The sequence below is a fragment of the Mus musculus genome, chromosome 6 (assembly GCF_000001635.26).
Source record: "Mus musculus strain C57BL/6J chromosome 6, GRCm38.p6 C57BL/6J".
Lineage (NCBI taxonomy): Eukaryota > Metazoa > Chordata > Mammalia > Rodentia > Muridae > Mus > Mus musculus.
Window position 1 is genome coordinate 139,492,590 of NC_000072.6, and position 19,238 is coordinate 139,511,827.

At 38.4% G+C, this 19,238-nt stretch overlaps 1 protein-coding gene across 1 annotated transcript; it reads right to left on the reverse strand.

Moving 5' to 3' along the window:
• Window positions 1-592: 592 nt before the first annotated feature.
• On the reverse strand, window positions 593-9,320 carry Rergl (RERG/RAS-like). Its single transcript, NM_001128090.1, has 5 exons — window positions 9,234-9,320; window positions 8,132-8,188; window positions 3,879-3,952; window positions 2,229-2,377; window positions 593-907 (listed from the first exon to the last, which is right to left on the reverse strand). The coding sequence occupies exons 1-5, from the start codon at window positions 9,283-9,285 to the stop codon at window positions 625-627; spliced, it is 615 nt and encodes a 204-aa protein (NP_001121562.1). The 5' UTR covers window positions 9,286-9,320; the 3' UTR covers window positions 593-624.
• Between the last annotated feature and the right edge of the window lie 9,918 nt (window positions 9,321-19,238).

Sequence of the window (19,238 nt, forward strand, 5' to 3'; positions counted from 1 at the left end):
CACTGTATCCCTTCAGATTGAAAGCCAGCAAAATAATTCCTCTATTAACTTGAACTTGTTATATTATACTTTGTATATTTTGCTGATATAATAATAGTACCTAATTCATACAACACAACTGTTTCATTATTTTATCAAATACAAAATATTTATTCTTGGGCTGGTTATTTAACATATTCAGCCGTAAATCATGTTTTAAAGTTAAAACCTGTTAAATACATGGCATCCCTTTAAAATTGATAGCTTGTGCTCAACAATACATTGGCTGCTTGAATATCTGTTTGTTTTACTCAAAATAATAACAAATTAGAAAAGTGAGTCACACTTTATAATAGTACTTTAATAAAGCAACATGTGCAGATATTTCTCAATGAGGCATAGAGGCAGCTCTCCACTCTTACACCCGAGTGAGTGTTGACTCATAGAAGTGAAAGTTTGTGTAGGAAAAAATGTGAACCAAATACAACTCAAAGAACAAATTATATATTTTAAGATGAAGCCATGACTAATTTTTATTCATTTCACAGCTCAAAAAAATCTTTTAATTGTATAAATCGTAAGTTTAATTACCATTTAAGCATTTGAAACTCTTTGATGGATCAATTCCGCTGGATTATATGTCTACTAAACAGATTTCCTTCTCTTTCCGAATACATTATTGATCAGTTTGGCCATTGATTTAGACCCACTGGGTCTTCTCTTCTCCTTATGTTTGAAGATCATCAGAATGTCTTTGATGAGTCTGAGAAACATCACCTCGACCTCCAAGGACTGCTCTGCTGCAGACAGCTCGCAGAACTGGCAGCGGAAATCAATCGCTAGCTTTTGCCCTTCTTCCCAGCCAACCTCTCGCATGTGGCAGAGGTCTTGCTTGTTGCCAACTAAAACCACAGCTGGTTCCACCACCCTGAAACACAACAGATAACTTTTGCAAGATGGAGTCAACAACCATTGTAAAAAATAAGGTAAGTTTATATCCAAAGGTCAAAAAGTTAAAAGTAAGTCCTAGGAGGTATTATATCTATGGTCACAATCAAGAATGTACTTAGAGACACATCCTCGCTGTTACAAAGCCATTTTCCACAGAATAAAATAAATAACAAAAACAATATTCTCAATGATTTGAGTTTGGAAAAGCACTGAGGTATTCTTTATTTGGGGATAGATACAATAACCTAGAATGGCTGTAATCTTCCCCAGTTTGTCTACATTATGTATTAAGCAAAATGAGAAAATAGTCCCCACCACAGAACAATAAGATTCTACCTCACCAAAGGCCCATAAACATGGAGCTATGTGAGAAGGACTGACCACTTGAAACCCAGAGCCAAGATTAATCCATTATTCCATAATTTTTTTCTGCTGGGTACTATCACACACCTATACAAAAGTAATTAATTCCATTGCCTTTTACAGGAGCTATGGTATCACATGTACACATGTAGCAATCTACAGTAATAAAATTGAAAACTATGGTCCACTAAAGCATGCCATCATATTAGACCTTATGTGTAACACTGGTAAGAATCTATGTAGCTCCTCACACCAGCATTTGAACAAAAATGAACACCTTAATGAGAAATGCTCAAACATTAAAGATAGAGGAGATCAAACTAAGGATCTCAGACACCTAAGTTACTGGAGCAACAGCTCCCTAAATATAGTCATCTTCCTTCACTGTCTGTGTGCCAAGGTGCTTTACACTGACCTACTGACCACATTTTTTTATCTCTGGGGCAAAAGTGGAGAAAAATGTATTCACACCCTTAACATTTGTAGATGGTTGACTATTCATTCTGTTTCTGCTGTGACATCCTGGGCAAACCAGTGCCAAGAAATTGGATTTCACAAGATACTAAACATAATAAATCTGGATTTATTTGGGATCCTTAACATTTTTGTGAGGATAAAAAGGGAAGGTGGAGGCATGGAGGAGATGCTGTGCAGATCACCATGATTCTGCTCGTGAGTGTCATGTTAACAATAGCAGCTGTCTTGTAAAATAGCCATTTACTCTGGGCTAGTAACTGTTTATGTCAGCCAGGGTATAAAGCATTCTCATCTGATTCCTTTTACTATGTGTGTAACTCCTGTGGAATGAGAAGGTGAATTGTTCAGGGCTGTTAAATTTTGTAATTGGAAGTCTGTATTAAATCCATTCTAATGATGCTCTCGGCAAGATGATGATTTAGTAGAAAGGAGAAGAAAATGGGAAGGAAATGTCTTGCCTTTTACAATGAGTCGTCGGTGGCTCCCGAATTCTGTAGATAAGGGCTTGCGCAAAAGCAAAGGAAGGCCTGTTGCTGATGTCGTACACAATCAGAAAGCCATCTGCCCAGTGCAGCTCACTTGTGAGTGAGCATTTTGCTTTCTGTGGCTGTAAAGCAACCAAATGCACAAAGTTTAGTGATCGCACTTCCGAGTTCTTTGCTTCACTTAATGGTTACCCATTTCATTAAGGCCAAAGAACAATAATTTCTAAGATATGTTTTCATTATTCCTGTTTCTTTCTCATCACTGTCTTTCTTGGACGAACACACACACACAAACACACACACACAGAGTAATTTCAATCTCACTTTACAACTTTTCTTAAGAATTTGATATGATGCCTTTTTAAAGAGATTGTCATATGCTGGTCTTCAGAAAATGGCATCTGTGTTACTGAGTAGAGTCTCTCTCTCTCTCTCTCTCTCTCTCTCTCTCTCTCTCTCTCTCTCTCTCTCTCTCTCTCTCTCTCTCTTTCTGTGTGTGTGTGTGTGTGTGTGTGTGTGTGTGTGTGTGTGTGTGTATGCATCTTTATGTGTGAGTGTTATCCCATCCTTGGCTTGGCAAACAAGTAAAGGTCAGAGAACAACTGCAAGTGTTAGTGAACCCCTTCCACCTTGCTTGGGACAGTGCTTTTGTTATGGATAACAGGCTGGATTGCACAGAGACTTCCTATCTGCTTCCATCACAACACAGGAGTGCTGGAATTACACATGTCTGCTATAGTGCCTGGCTCTCTGCAGATTGTAGGAATCCAATCTGATGTCGTAATGATTGCATGGCAAGCACTGTATCCACTGAGTCATCTCCCAAAACTACAATGTCTATTTCTTTTCAGTAGTAAATCTAAGTGAAAATTTTACAAAGATTATAGGATAATTTAGGGTCAAATGACTAAAAAAAATCAATAAAAAGAATGCGCTTTGAAATCTTAGAAAGCTGAAGATTTTTATAATTCTATTTTGATATTTTAGTGTATTGGCAAATAAAGAGATTTATACTCAAAGTCTGTATTATTGATGCTCTAATTGAAATCTAGTTACCAACACGGACAATTTAATGGAAACTAACAGGTCATCCTGCCTTCATTTCTGGCCTCTATACCGTGAGCATTGCTATATTAGAGATTCTTGTTAAGGGGATGGAGGGATGGCTCCATGGCTAAGAGCCCCACTGCTCATGCCAAGGACGAGTTCGGTTTCTAATACCCACATGGCACTGGCAACCATATGTAATTCAGTTCCAGGTTATCTATGCCTTATTCTTAACTCTGTGAACATGTCATGCTCAGGGCTCACATTCAGATAAAGCACACACAAGAAAGACACACACACATTCATGACATAAAATGTTAATGCTTCTGTTAAGAGTATTTTCTGGGCTCATATGTAGATCATTAGAAATATTAGAGATATTTTTGCCATGCTTACATTTAATAAAAATTTATACAGGATCCTGATAATACAATTTATGCTAAAAGACATGTCAACACTTTAATAATCAATTGAGAAGAAACTCTATTTCAGTGTTGACATTATTTTGCATTTCATACCCACTCTTCTTCAAATCATGCTTGAAAATAAAACAAAGAGGTATTTTGTTTGACTTACTTGAGAACACGGGTCATATATTTCCAGATTTAATGGCTTCCCTTCCAAACACAAGTGCTTATTATAGACAGATTCTGCAAAAATATATGTACTCATTGTTACTATGGGAAAATTTCAGAATAAGCATTCATATATGACTAATCGTGGCTTGCCAGATTCAACAAAGCATATTTCAAGGCTCTTTTTTTTACTAAAGATATTAGTGTGTGTGTGTGTGTGTGTGTGTGTGTGTGTGTGTGTGTGTGTGTGTGTTGCCTAAATGGATTGTATGTGTACCTGGTACCCCCGGAGGCCAGAGAAGACACTGGCTCCCTTAAAACCCGCATTACAGATGGTTGTGACTTGCGATGTGGGTACTGAACCAAACCTGGGTCTTATACAATAATAGCAAGTGCTTTTAACTTCTGAGACATCTGTTCAGTACCACACAGTCATATTTTAATTTCAGGGTAGATTATCTGTGGTCAGAACCAGTGAGGAAATCATGCACATCTTGTATTGACCAGCAAACTTGAACTTGGTTGTGTCTATTCATTTGCATACCTTTATATGGAGTAATATAGATGCTCTTTCCCAAGGCTGGTTTATATCTTCTCAACCTGTGAAAATTTCCCTCATCCATGGGCAAACATATCATCAGTAAGTATGTTATGTGTCCTCTACCTTTAATTTCTTTATTACTTATTACATTTACTGATTGATCAATGAGTTCATGTATGTATGTATGTGGGGGGGAGGGGTCAGAAGAGTCATCTTGCTTTTCAGTACCCATGACCAATATCTTATAAACATGTGGAAATGGTTCTAAGTTCAATACCTTTAGCCTGACCCTTGTTCTTGTAAACCTTGTTAGTTGTATTGCTGTCTGCAGTCACTGACATAATCTCAAGGTTTTCTTCATATGGTCTTCATTCCACACATTCTATTTCTGTTTTTTTATTATTATTATTATTTACTGTCATGTTCTATTATTACTGTCATGTTTTCTGCAACTCGTGCCCCAACCTTTCCTCACACTCTAAGTTTGGATGCAGTTCATATGCACTGTCATGTAATGCTTTACAGCTTCTGGAGCCCTGTGTATTACATACCAATCCCCTCGGCACATATTTGAAATGCAGACCTCTCCCACAAACTCCAGACAACTGTTTACTACTAGCAATATTCACTTAAGTATCTGACAAACATATCAACCTGATTATGTGAAACACCAAACCTCCGTACTCCTTGCAAAAAGACCCCACTCATAGATCCCAATCTGTTCAGTCATATTTACGTCATTCTGACATAAAGCCTGAAGATCCCTTGTGACTTGATTTCTCTCTTGGTGAACAATTCACAGAGTATCATTTTACTCTACATTCGAAATACAATGTAGTTAGTCTACATGCCAATAATTCTACTACACTTTCCTAAGCATCATTCTTTCTGCCTAGATTTCCATTAAAACTCATAGTTCATCTGAGTATCACCAACTCACTTTCCATCTGTAGAAGAATCAGAAGGCACAGACAAAGTGAGCTAGGCATTTCCATCAAATTTGCCAAGCAATCCTTGTTTCATTTGGAGTAAGAAGCCTTTACCATTTTTGAGAATGTTCCTCTCTTTCAGCACACATGATTTCTATCCTCTCGGTAAACTGCCCGAGACATCTCCTCTTTCATTCTGTCCACGCTGTACTAACTTATTCAACTTTGTCAGAAACGTCCCCTGTCCAAACTTTGACATTTGCTTTCTTCCACCTGGAATATAGTTTCTCAGATATCTTCTCCATCATGTCTCTATTTGACTGATCCTTTTTCTGCCTCTCATGTCATTTGATGTCATTTCTGTTTTAAGACAACTTCCCTCTTTGTATTCCAGGCTGAGCTGGGAACTGAGCTTTCCACTGTGGCTCCTCTCCCCAAGTATTAGGGCTGCAAACATCCACCTCCACATTTATCTTTTTTTTAAAAAACAAAATAGACCTTGTCAGTGATTTTTTTTGGTTTGTTTTGTTTATTTTTATAGCACTTATTATCAAATGACATAACAAATGTTAATTTTTGGCTTGGATTGTCAAACCCTTCCTCCACATCACAGATTCTATGAGAAATTGAATATCTACCCCTTTGTTCTCAAACAGCCTATTAATGCATAAAAATATATGGACTTGTAGTGGGCATTCAATGAACACTTTTTGAGTGAACAAACTGTTCCTCCAACTCTATTCCTCTACAAATTAACACATTTACACAAAAATATGACTCACTCACATTGACTGCTATTCTGTAGCCCATAGTAAGAAGTAATGGAGGAGCCTAGAGATGGTTCAGTGGTTTGGCGTGCTTAATGCTCTTGGAAAGGCCTTGATTCAATTCTTAGCACTCACAAGCTGGCAGCTGGCAGTGACTTCAGTTCTTAGGGGCCTGATGCCCACTTCTGATCACCCTGGGCACCTGTGCGCACATGGCACATGTGTAGGCACTCAGGAACATGTATATTCACATAAAAGAATCAACAAATCTCTGTTACAAAAGAATCAGATATTTGCTGAACAAATATCTCCTTAGAAGATGAAGACTGACTTTTAAAGTCTTTCCAGGAATAACATTTGCCCCAGTTTCCACAAACATCAGATTTTGTTTACAGAACGTTTATCCTGTCTTTTTTTTTCCCCTTAAACTTCCCACGTTTGCTATTTGCCCTGAATCATAAACTCTCCCAGACAGTTTAAAAACACTTTCTCTCAAATCTCACAGCATTGGCAAGGGCTGTCATCTCTAACTGGTTTAGAGTGTTTTAATTTCCCCTTCTATCCTTTCTTGACAAGATGAAGTTGCTTCTGTGAGCTTATTTCTGTAGAGTTGGTGACCTTTGGGTCACATGCTTATCTTTTCAAAATGTCCTCAGGTCTTATATTATGCACAAAGATGTCACAACTGAGAATGTGTAAACATTTCATTTGTTTATAGAACTGTATTGAAGAAAAGATTAAGGTGAAGGTTTCATTGTTGTCTGTCTTCCTACAGAGAAGGCTTTATCTTGTTTGTATTTAGTTTTTATCCTGTTCAGGGAAAACTTTCTCATCCAAGCCTCTTGGCTTGCGTGTTATCTTGACCCCTGTGCCTAAGATTTTCACTCCTTGAAATTAAACACTAGAAATTTCTTTTTTGCCCGTGGTCTTCTTTCTGTAAGCAGTTTTCAAACACTTGTCTTAAAATGTTCACAGTGTCAACTGCATAGAAACACTATGCTGTACACATAGAGAGAGCCACATGACAGAAATCTTTAAAATCATTTCAGCAATATGCTGATAATGTCCTCTTGTGAACAAATGTTTTCTTCGATTCTCATAGAAAATTAATTATTAACTCTCTGACACTAAATAAGCAATGTTGAACAAAATAACTCCCTTACATTTCATTGGATTCTGCTATTGTTGATGTAAGAAATGAAAAAGAAAAGCACTTAATTCTTATGCTTTTGATCAGAAAAATATAAAGTTTATTATTTTGATCAATCTCTGAAAAAAAACTATACTCAGAGATATAACAAAATTTCTCACTTTTGTGCTGTGTTCAATACCAATTATATTCCTATATTCAATGCCAATTTTTGTAAAAGAAAGAAAAGAAAAGAAAAGAAAAGAAAAGAAAAGAAAAGAAAAGAAAAGAAAAAGAAAATGAATCTGTGCTACACTTAATAAAATGACCTCAGGATTTACCACAGGTGCCATGGCATCTTTTGTAGAATTTCTCTGAAATTTATTGAAACAGCCTAGATAGCAGTATGAAGCTTAATTAATTTATCATTCCGTTGTTATTACACCGTTTTCCAAGCTTCCTTGTATAGTTGTTGATGCTGTGAATATTAATGTCTTTGTGTTTTAACAGATGTTAATGATCAACTCCTTTACATACTGCACAAGAATCACATGCCTGTGCTTTGCAGTATTTCCAAAAGAGAACCACAACTTCACTGTGTTCTAGTCTTACACTTGAGAAATCCCTTACTTTCTAACTCATCACTCTGTTGGGTAATTTTGATGGCAAAACTATTCAATTCAATTTAAAAAAACTCAATTCAAATCAAACCTAATTTGGAATTTAAAATTAGAATCTTTGAATTAAAACATTTTAATGAATGTGAAAAATAATGATTCTGCCAAAATGCCTCTCTGGTTTTAACTGGGTTTAAAATGTTTATGCTGAAATATTAAAATGAATAGAAGTAAAAAAAAAAATGAATAGAAGTGTATAGCAGCAACTTACCAAAATTAGAAGCATATTCCCCAATGAATCGCTTGGTAAGGAACCTTACTGTAAGAGCTGTTAAAGGAATAAGCAGGATTTAAAGTTTGTTGCAGTTTAGAATACTGATAATTCAGTTAGATACAAAATCTTGATTTTCACTCAATAATCAACAAGTCTTAGGTAAGAGCTTAAAATGTTATTGAATTCTGGTCTAAAAGTTGAGGTGATAAAACCACAATTCTGTAGATAGAAATGTGTGATCTTACATGTTATACATATATATTGTTATGAAATTATTAGCAAATGCAAACATGTAAAACACCATACCTTCTAAACCACAAATATATTCCTCATTATATTTGAAATCCAAGGCTCTTGCAACACTTATTTTCCCTATTAATTAAATTTGGTTCCAAGGTTCTATGTGGAGGAAGGATGGCAGCAGTGTCCAGCATGTGCAGTTGTTAACAAATACAGTGAATTAGCGCCCAGGAGCCAGGGGGAGACTCCAGCAGCTTGCTGTCTTACCATAGCACGAGGCTGCTAGTTATTCAGCTCTCGTTAGGCTGAGGTCATTGCTTGGTGAAAATCTTGCTACCATTAGATTTTGTAGCAGAGTAAAATTAAGCGACACGGAATAGTAACTTCTAGAACTAGTGCCTTCTGTGCTAGGTTCCAGAATACCCATAAAGCAGTGCCTCTACAAAGCCATGGATGGCCCTTTACTGGTGCTGCCTATAAACTCCATGCTCCATTCACCTCTTCCCACCCTACCTTTACAATAGAAAAGTCCTTTCAAAACAACTGACCACTCGCAGGCTTGTGGGCAAGTGTGCTGGAAGAAGACACAGTTGGGAAAGCCCTGGAAGGGTTTCTTGTTAGTCTTCAGAGTTTTAAACATCAGAAGAACAAGATACAAATTCATATTTCAGGCAATCACACGGCTCCACCTCCTTAAAAAGTTCATAAATAATAACCTGCCCAGAAGATTGAAAATGCATACAGAAAAATTCATATGCAAATTATCTCACAGTCACCTCCTTATTACTGGTAGTCGTTGTGTAGTATACAGCTATTATTGACTATTCCATTTTGTGCTAGCAAACAAAACACCACTCACCTGATTTCCCTGTACCTTTGCCACCCAAGACAGCAAGCTTGACCTCACCCATCTTGAGTAGCTTGTTCAGTTTTGGAACCCTGCAGACTAGAACTAAGCATATGTTGTTGGTTTCTTTTGAAAGTGCCTTTTATGGCTGTCCTTGTTCTTCCAACAGCAACTTCTCCATATATTCCTACCATCTAATAATAACTTGAAAACGTTTGCTTTTGGTACATTTCAACAGATAGTCTAAAAATTGGACTAATATTTATTCACTGAGATTTATGAAACCAATGGTTATGTATTTTTAACAGAAGTCCCATTCATAATCCTCTGGAGAATCAAGAAGAAAAATGTCCTGTTTTTATTTAGAAAGATTCTAGAGGATGTGTAAATAGCCCTATAAATTTATTTTTATGGGTCATTTTATCATTTTATATATTTACTTGAGTATATTATGTATGTAAACCAAGGAGTTTTGATCAAAGTCACCCCCAGTTGCTTCCAGCCAACTCTTCCCAGATGATTTCCACCAGATCTCCTTTCTTGCTTCATATATTTTTAAAATTGTGTCCAGTTTGTATTGCCAGCATGTGCATGGGCATGGGACCATCAGTTGGAGCATGGACAAGCTATCTAGACTCCTTCCCCAGGTCTCAATCATCTCCAATACCTTTCAACTACTGGTGGGACTTCATATTCCTTCCCTCATGCACAGTGGGGTTTTGAATGAGTTGATTTTGTGTAGATCTTGTGTACCCAGTCAAACTGCTATGAGGTCATGTGTTCAATGGGCCTGCCAGGTCCAGGAAACTCTATTCCCCACAGTCTTCTGCAACCTCTCACTCTAATATTTATTCCCTGAGTCTCGAGGGGGGCAGGATGTAGATGATCACATTAAGAGCTGAGGCCTCCATAGACTTTGAAGCCTTCCTTACTAACTCTTCTCAGGTATTTTGTCCTATCGATAAGGTGCCTGCATAGTATTTTTCTTATCATCCACCGTTAGATACTTTACAATAATGCAAGTATCATTCCCAGTACCTATATCACAGTCACATGTAACTCCAGTTTCATGGAATCTGTTGCCCTCTTCTGGCCTCAAAGAGTACACACAAACACATACACACACACACAGAGAGAGAGAGAGAGAGAGAGAGAGAGAGAGAGAGAGAGAGAGAGAGAGAGATTATAAAGCTTCTTTAAAGAAAGTATTTTTAAATATCACACTGTATATAGTAATGTGATACTTTTCATTGGAAAGTAATCTCTTAAAGAATGAATAATCTTTTAATTTTATAAAGCACAAGTTCTCAAGCAGATCACAGATTTAGACAGACTTGTGGACGAATACAGCGTGGGAGTTCATAGAGAGGTTGAGGAGGAAATTTAAGGTGGGCAGACAAGAGTATTTGAGTGCTAAGCTCTGGCTCCCAAGGCTCCGAAGGCTCTGTATGTCTCATTTCAGAACATAAATAGCACAGAAACATTCCCAGCTAGGGATAAAGGGCAACTGCTACACAATCAGGATCCTGAAAATCCTCTGCCCAACAAATCCACGCCAGACACTTCTTACCTACCCAGACCATCACAGCCAGGACTGCCAAAATCTAAGACTTCTGTTAACACACAATGCAGCAATTATTCTACAAAATACAAGTGTCTTAATTACTGCTTCCCTCACATCCTATCTAACAGTTCCCTTGTTACATGCCATGTCAGTATCTCCATGAACACCCCTTTTTGTGCATGTGACTATTTTTATCTGGACAAGAATGTGAAAGAGCCTGTTATAAAGTGATTTCCCACAGTGTTTGGTCCGGAAGACTATTCTGGGAGACTGGATCTACCTAGCCTTATGTAGGCCTGCTTTAAATTACACACATCACTTCTGAATACTGGAAAAGAACTTAATTTTCACAAGCTGTTTGAATTCTCTTCTCTCTCTCTCTCTCTCTCTCTCTCTCTCTCTCTCTCTCTCTCTCTCTCTCTCTTTCTCTCTCTCTGCTTTCTTTTCTCCACCCCCTCCCCACTTTCCTCTCCTTACTTTCCCATCTCCATCCCATTTCTTCCCTTTGACTTTTAGAAAATTCTCTTTATCAGTAATAATATGCAATTCCTCTTCCTCTCTGAGCTTCTGTCCTTGTGGCTTCTGGTAGTCTGCCAGATCTGTTTTCTTTACAGTTGTAATTTTTAGTTATACTTCTATGATATTATCCCTTTAAAAGTTAAGCCAAGTGTGCTCTAGATTATCTCTAGATTTCCACTTTGGATATTGCACCTATAAGAAGGATTCCCAAGGACTCCTTTTCATTTTGCTCACTAAGTTCACCTTTATGGATGGGAAATTCTTAAAACATTTTGTTCCTGGGGGTGTAGACTTGCAGTTCAGTCACATGAGAGTCAACCTGGAGGATCACTAATTCAAGGCCAACCTGGACTGGAGAGTGAGTTCAAGGCCAGCCAGGAGAAGTCAGTGAGATACAATAGACTAAGCAAAGAGGTCTTTGGAATTAGCTAAGTGGTACAGATCTCAATCAGCATGACTGAAGTTCGAGTTTCAATCTCAAGTCCACAATGTCATCATCATCATCATCACCATCATAATAACAATGTAAAATGCATGAGTATATAAGTACTAGATATAAATGAGTTTTAGACTTCTTTCTCATTTATTGTTCTTGTAATAGAATAGTGTATACACTAGTTTCAGTTTAGAGGAAGTCTCCTATATGACCGTCTGCACAGTCACAGCGAGCGCCTCAGAATCCCCCACAGTGCCTGACTTCCCCTTTACAGACTAGTATAAAAGTATATTACACCCCAATAAACAGGCTGTAGGTGCTTTCACCGTATACCATAGATATTCTGCTTACACAGACGCACATCCTATCAGTAAGAGTCAACAAGATGAAGATATTAATACCATCCTTGAGTAATTAAAAAACCTGGTTGACATGGTTACAAAGCTTGACCTGTGAAAGTTATGCCTCCACTATCCTACCTACTTCGTGAACGTGTTTTGCAGAGGAGTCTCTCATTTGGAAATACTATTCCGAAGAACTCCTTTAGTCAATGTATAATGTTAGTAATTAACTCAATTATATGGGCCTATTTTTCATTTTTTTGCAAAGGAAAAATGATGAATACCTCACCAATTTTCAAAAGATTTCAAAGCATGCCTGAGACTAAATAATTGAATGGCTTTGCTAATTTTTCTCTGCATGTATTCTTAAAATTGCAATTATCTTTTCAAGGTAATGATCCTGTATTTATTTTACTTTTAAATTATTCCTGAGATGTTTATGGTCATAAGGTCTTAGTTTTCTACTAGCCTTATAAAAGCAGAAACATGATAGCTAAGGTAATTATAACTCAGTTGGTCACCCTTTTTGCCTTCTCCAGAAAATTTATGTCAGATTTTCTGTGAGCACTTAGGTTTTTTTTTAAAGCTAATTTAGTTCTTTTCACAAAAGAAAGACAAAATTTTCATTAGCTTATTCATTCATTCGTTCATTCATTCATTTTATCCACAGTACTGAATCCAGGGTCTCATGCATGCTAGGCAACAAGATGCCATTGAGCCACATCCCAGGCCTAATGAGCTTCTTTTTATTTTTTTCATTGATTTTGTGAATTTCATGCATGTAGATAGTCATATTGACCCCTACACCCCATCCAGCTTCCCCCAGACACCTCTAATACACCTCCAACCACTCAAAGTTTGATGTCATAGAATGACCCACTAATTCAAGTTAGTACTCCCGATGTACATGGGTGGTGTCCATCCACTGGCCATGGGGAACTACCAATGTTATACTTACAAAAAATAGGAGATTCTCCCTGCCTCAGCAATAATCAATTGCCAACAGCTCTTCCGTAAAGGTTAGAGCCATCCATGCCATGGCTTTGGATCTCTTGACTTTGTGCTAGTGTTGTGCTGGTGACCACTGATATTGTGAGTGTATGATTACCACATCCATGTTATGCTCAGAAGAATACAATTACTATTATGCTTGGGGGGGTGCATCTGAGCGTGTGTGTGTGTGTGTGTGTGTGTGTGTGTGTGTGTGTGTGTGTGTGAGAGAGAGAGAGAGAGAGAGAGAGAGAGAGACAGAGAGACAGAGAGACAGAGAGACAGAGAGAGACAGAGAGAGACAGAGAGAGAGAGAGACAGAGAGAGAGAGACAGAGAGAGAGAGTACAATGGCATGGCTGTAGAAGTCATTGAACAACTTTTTACGTGTATATTTAACTTCCACGTCATCTCTTGGTCTCTCCTGCATGCCCGCGCCCCTCCCCAACAAGGCGGCCCACCCCACCGGCTTCTGGAGATTCTTATGTCTCTGATTCCCATCTCACCAAGGCATCTGGGAATGCAAATAAAGGTCCCATGCTCTCTTCCAGGCTTGCACAGCAAGTATTTCATCCACTGGGACACTTCTGCAGCCCTGGCTTCTTAGTCACTTGTAGTTAGTCACCAGTGTAGCAGGCAGAACAGACAATTGTCTTTAAAGATAGCCTATTTCTTCTATGACTGCAATAACAGGAGACTGCAGGAGGGACACATGGGCGATGCCACTGAGACCTATAGAAATTCTACTGAAATATAATTTTCAAAGGCTGAGCAATGACTGGAGATGCAGCTAAGCAGCTAAAACTATTGGCTGCCCTTCCAGAGGACCTGCGTTTGATTCTTACCACTCACATGGCAGCTCATAATGACCTATAACTCCAGCTCCATGGGATCTAATGCCCTATTCAGGCCTCCAAGTCCATGACATGCATATGGTAAACAGACATGCATTCAGACAAAGCACCCATACATGTAAAATTAAAATAAATAAATCCTTAGAAAATAGAGGCTGGCAATGCAAATATGAAAGACATTATTTTCTTTTCAGCTCATTTCAATGTCTAAAAAAATAAATGTCTGTAAATTAAATTTTCATAAATTACCTTCGTTTTTATTTAGGTATTTTAAAGACAGGGTTTCACATACCCAAAATGCCATCAGGACCGGACCATGTGCTAAAGGTTTGATACACAGCCTTCCAAGAATGCAACAGTCTGAGGACTGAGATTTTAACACAAATGCCTTTGTGAAACTCTCCCTGAAGCCTAAACAGCCAGCATTTCTAGGCTCTGGTATTCTATCTGCAGACCCTGGGATTCATGAATCTGTTTGTGTGTGTCTTTCTCTGTCTCTGTGTTTCTGTTTCTTTCTTCTCTTCTCCTCTTTATATGTGGATATAAAGAATTATATGTATATACACACACAAAATGATTTTATACAAAGATCTAAGTGCGTAGATGTAAAGATAAAGACATGGATGATAGGTGTCTACAGAGAGACTCCTCGGGTTTTCTGGAAGACCCTGAATTGTAAAATTTCAAAAAGGTACCACTTCTTGGATAGAATACTTCAAAATGTGGTTTTCTTCAGGTTATATTGAGTAAATGTTGAAACCAGATTGACTAAAGCTCTGGGAACTGGGTCATTCAATGCTAGCTAGACTTAGTAATGACATCTCCTACTGTTGGCCATCAGACATGGGGAAATAAAGGGAGTGGGAGAAATGACCCTCATCCTGCCTGAGCTCTAGAGCAGATGCAGGGGACTGCTGCTCGCTCTCCACACCACCTGGGTGGGCTTCTGGCTGTGGGAAGCCATGGAACCCCGATCTGCAGGGGTGGAGAGGGAGCAGTCTGGGGTCCCTGGGCCTCACGGAAGCCAGGGACAACAGTTTCTAGCTCTTGGCCATCATAGGGCGTCCCTGGACACTGTAGAAGAGTTGATAATGGGTGGGGACTCTGGGAGCATCTCAGTCAGCCCTGGGGCCGAAGGGACAAGGGTCAGGGGGAGAAGGTGCTGGGTGGTTCCCACATGGGCAAGAGTCTTTGGCCCAGTGGGGATCTGGAAATGCTGAGAGGCCTTCATGTGGGAGATTAAATGTGGCTCTTTAGGAGAAGGCCTATTCCATTACTCCAGCGTGGCAAGTCTAGATGAAAGGAGTCAGTCCGTGATTTTAGAGTTTTATTATCGAAAACAGAGAGAGAGAGGGTAGAGAAGTAGAGGCTGGCCATGGCCCCGTGGAGAGGGGGGAACAGAGGGGAAGAGAGAGAACGCAAGAGAAGCAAGAGGGGACAAACAGCCCCTTTTGTAGTGGGCTGGGCTACCTTGCTGTTGCAGGGTAACTGGGTTGGGGGGAACATACCTGCTATTACCAGGTAACTGTGGGGGTGGAGTCTGTACAGCCTACATGACTGATGGTCACAGAATGATGGAGTTGAGGGCTCATGGTACCAGGTGTTTGTATCTGGGGGCATAGTTGACTGTTCCTTTCCTTGTAGGATTTTTCTACTGGGTCTCTGGAATAAGCCTCGCTTGTCCAAAACACAGACTGTCTTTCTCAGTCCCACATCCTATCACTGCATACTGATTCTTTTGAATGGGTGTTAGAGCAGGTGTTGGGCTGTTTATTATTGTTGTTGTTGTTGTTGTTGACTTGAAGTCATGTTATGCTCTATAACCCAGGCCGGCCATGTGTGAACATGTGAACCTGACTACCCACAAATGCAAGGTGCTTGTCAGCCTTGGTGTCCTGGTGCCTTATGTACTGGGAGGATAGCACATAGTACTGTGCTAACATGTTAATTCCTTTTCACAATTATTTAATATTTGCAAAATTCTGAGTATGTATACTTTTGACTTGAAAACATTCCAGTTACACATTCTTCCAAGCTTGTAATATACATCTGTGTTTATCCTTAATCCTTACTGCATCTTCCAGGTTGTTTTTCTGAAGGTGAAAAAAAAAGATCTATTAGAAACCTCTTTATACTCATAAGTAGGAAGTCATGATTGATTTTTGATCTACCCTTTTCCATATTAGGAGAAAATTGAGTTGTTGGGATAGCTACATCCCAAGTATTTTCTTCAATGGTTTGGCTAATCACAGTACAAGGAGGTTTTGTGACATTCTAGCCAATTCAATATAGAAATAATAGTTTAAGCAGCAATGGCTTCTTACATAATACACAGTGACTAGAGCAGCATGCACTTATTTTCTCTGTTGCTGTTGTGGCCCCTGTTTGCTGTTACTGTTGCTGTTGCTTTTGTTAGAGGTTCAGGGAACATAGGCTGGGTACAACTCTGGTCTCCTCATAGATCAAATGGTTAAAAAGCCACTTCCAGTTCTATTGTTGAAATAGGAATAACTAGCACCTCCCAGTTCTCAATGAATAGCTGATAACTCTCTCAGTGGTTATCATTATCTCTGTTGAGGGAGGGGGTGCTGGAGTAAGAGGTTGTGGTGGGTGTACTAAAATATTGATTCTTGCAGAGCAAGTAAGCCAGAATATTCTCAATAAGAGAAGTCAGATTCCATCCACAGGGATTGGGACCAGGGTTCAGTTCTGAGCACTAACACAAGATAGCTTACAATCACAGTAACTCCATCCAGTTCCAATAGATCCTACCCCATTGGTCTCTGTGGGCATCTGCACGCATGTGCACGTACCCACACTCATAACTGAAAGTAAAATACAATCATTTCAATAAAAATAATTCCAGCCTCAATTTCCTTCTTATGTGTAGTAGTTTGAATGAGTCTTCATGGGCTCATATATTTAAATCTTTGGTCCCCAATTGGTAAAACCATTTGGGAAGAATGGGGAAGTGTGGCCTTGTTGGAGGAGGGCTTTGAAAAAAAACCCTGCACCATTCCTAGTTGGTTCTCTCTGCCTAGTGGTGGCTATTGTCACAATAAAGGACTCCCTAGCTACTGTTCCAGCACCATGCCTGTCACTCATGCCCTCCACTCACACACACATACATACTTGATGGTCATGGATTCAAACCCACGGAAACTGTAAGTCCTGATAAACTTTCCTTTAAGTTTCCTTGGTCATAGTGTGCTTTACTAATAAAAAGGTCACTAAGACAACATGGCATCCCAATGTTCTTTTCAACTCTACCCTATCTTTAGGCATTGTTACTATCTGATTCTTGTGCTATTCCTTTGTTAAAGCTGATTCTTAAAAGTGAGATGTTTGCACAACCTATCCAACAAAACTGAAAATGTTACAGAAATCAAATCAAAAACAAAGCACTACATAGCTATCATGTGTAGTGTAGTGTTAAGCACGTATCTAGCAGTTCTATTACCACTTATTAATTGTCTTCCAACTATCTTCATGCACAAAATCAACCCATGATAAATTCTTGGGCTATCATGTTCTGTATATTATCAAATTATTGTTATTATAACTTCTGTTACATAGAAGTCTCATATTAATAACAAAATTCAGTTACTTATACATTTAGTTAGTTCATTTATTTTGAGTTAGAGTCTCTTCTAACAGGCACTGAACTTACAATTTATCTCCAGAGTTTTTGTCAGGGTCCTCTAAAGTTTTTAAACAAAAAGAAGTGGAGAATATAATTTTCTGAAGAAATAATGTCTATTCCTCTAATGGGTTCAAATAAAAACTTAGAGCAAAAATACAAACTAAAATGATTTCCATCAGGGTGACAAGATGCAACTAAATGTGCATATCACTGAGCCAATGATCTGAGTTTGAACCCTTGACCCCAGACGCTAGAAGAAGGAAAGCAACTCCCACATCCTGCTCTCTGGTCACCACACATAACACACCCACACAAAATTAAACAAATTAAGTGATTATGGTGATATCTAGTGATTGTGAATTTTAGAATTGTTTCATGATTTATGACATAAATCACTTAAAATTTTTAAGTGGTGCTGAGTGCACCCAGACGTTTTTAAAAATCAAGATTTATGGCATTGAAAATACTTCTTGGTTTAAATCCAGCACTGAAATAGCTCACAGAGAAACAAAAGGGAACAAATTACTAAAAATAATGTTGAAAATAAGTTACAAGGAAAACTAAAAATGGACTGGGAGAAAGCAAATGTACCCACCCTGAGGAAAGCCTGATGGCTGGAAGTTAGTTCTTACACACTCTATAAGATTAATGAACATGTGTGTGTTTCTTGAGTGAAACTATCAGTTAAATACTAGTAACAGGGTCTTTTCCAAGTCTTCAAACCTGAGTATTGTCATCAGTTTTTCAAGCACATGGGACTTAGGTTGAGATTGACCTTATAGCCAGAATGTCCAGCAAGCCTTCTTGCAGGTTCTAGTCTTCCATGGAGAGTAAGTTCCTTTTGGGAATTGATGTTTTTAATCTCCTGAAGTGTATCTAATTGGCATGCTTACATTGCTCAGTTTTATCTGTTGTCAGCCCTTGTCCTTCAGATATCATCTCTTTAGGTATGTATTGGTTGACACATCACCATCTTCACCCTCTGAAATAACAATCCCTTTTCATCCTGCATTCCATTGTGCCTGCCAATATTTAATGTTAACAATCTATTCTCCCAGGTAATTATCTTTTTATCTGCATTCACGTGTCAGGCATACATTTTTGAAATGTGAATCTGCAAAGATGAGCATCTTTCCCTTCTTCACGTTTTATCTTGTATAATAATGCCGTTGTGTACAATTAGTTCCACTTGCTTTTTAATACACGTGCTCGGTTAAGATACACCACAGTTTTCAACATCTGTTTCATATAGTTTCTCCTCTTATTTTCAAAACATACAGAATTCTGTGAACTTTCTTCACATCTATGCTACAATTCGCTCTTCTTTTTGGCCAATATTAATCCATTACATTGAAACAAATAGGGCAACACAGTTTGATGATTAATGAGGTATGAGTCAATTCATGAGGCTTAGTAACAACAGGGAGACATGCTGGGACTCTGTGGAGAAGGTGACTGTACCTTACCAAGGAGCTCTGAAGGAGGAAGCATTTAAGGAGTTGAAGAGAAAGCTATTTGGAAAACACCAGCTAACCATATTTCTGCACTACTATAGAAAAAAAAAACACAAAATGATCATCAAAGACAGGAATTCTGCAGAAAATGCTGTAACCTCATTCTCCTGTCACTTTCTACTTTTCTGTAGAGAGACAATTTTGCATAATACAACCA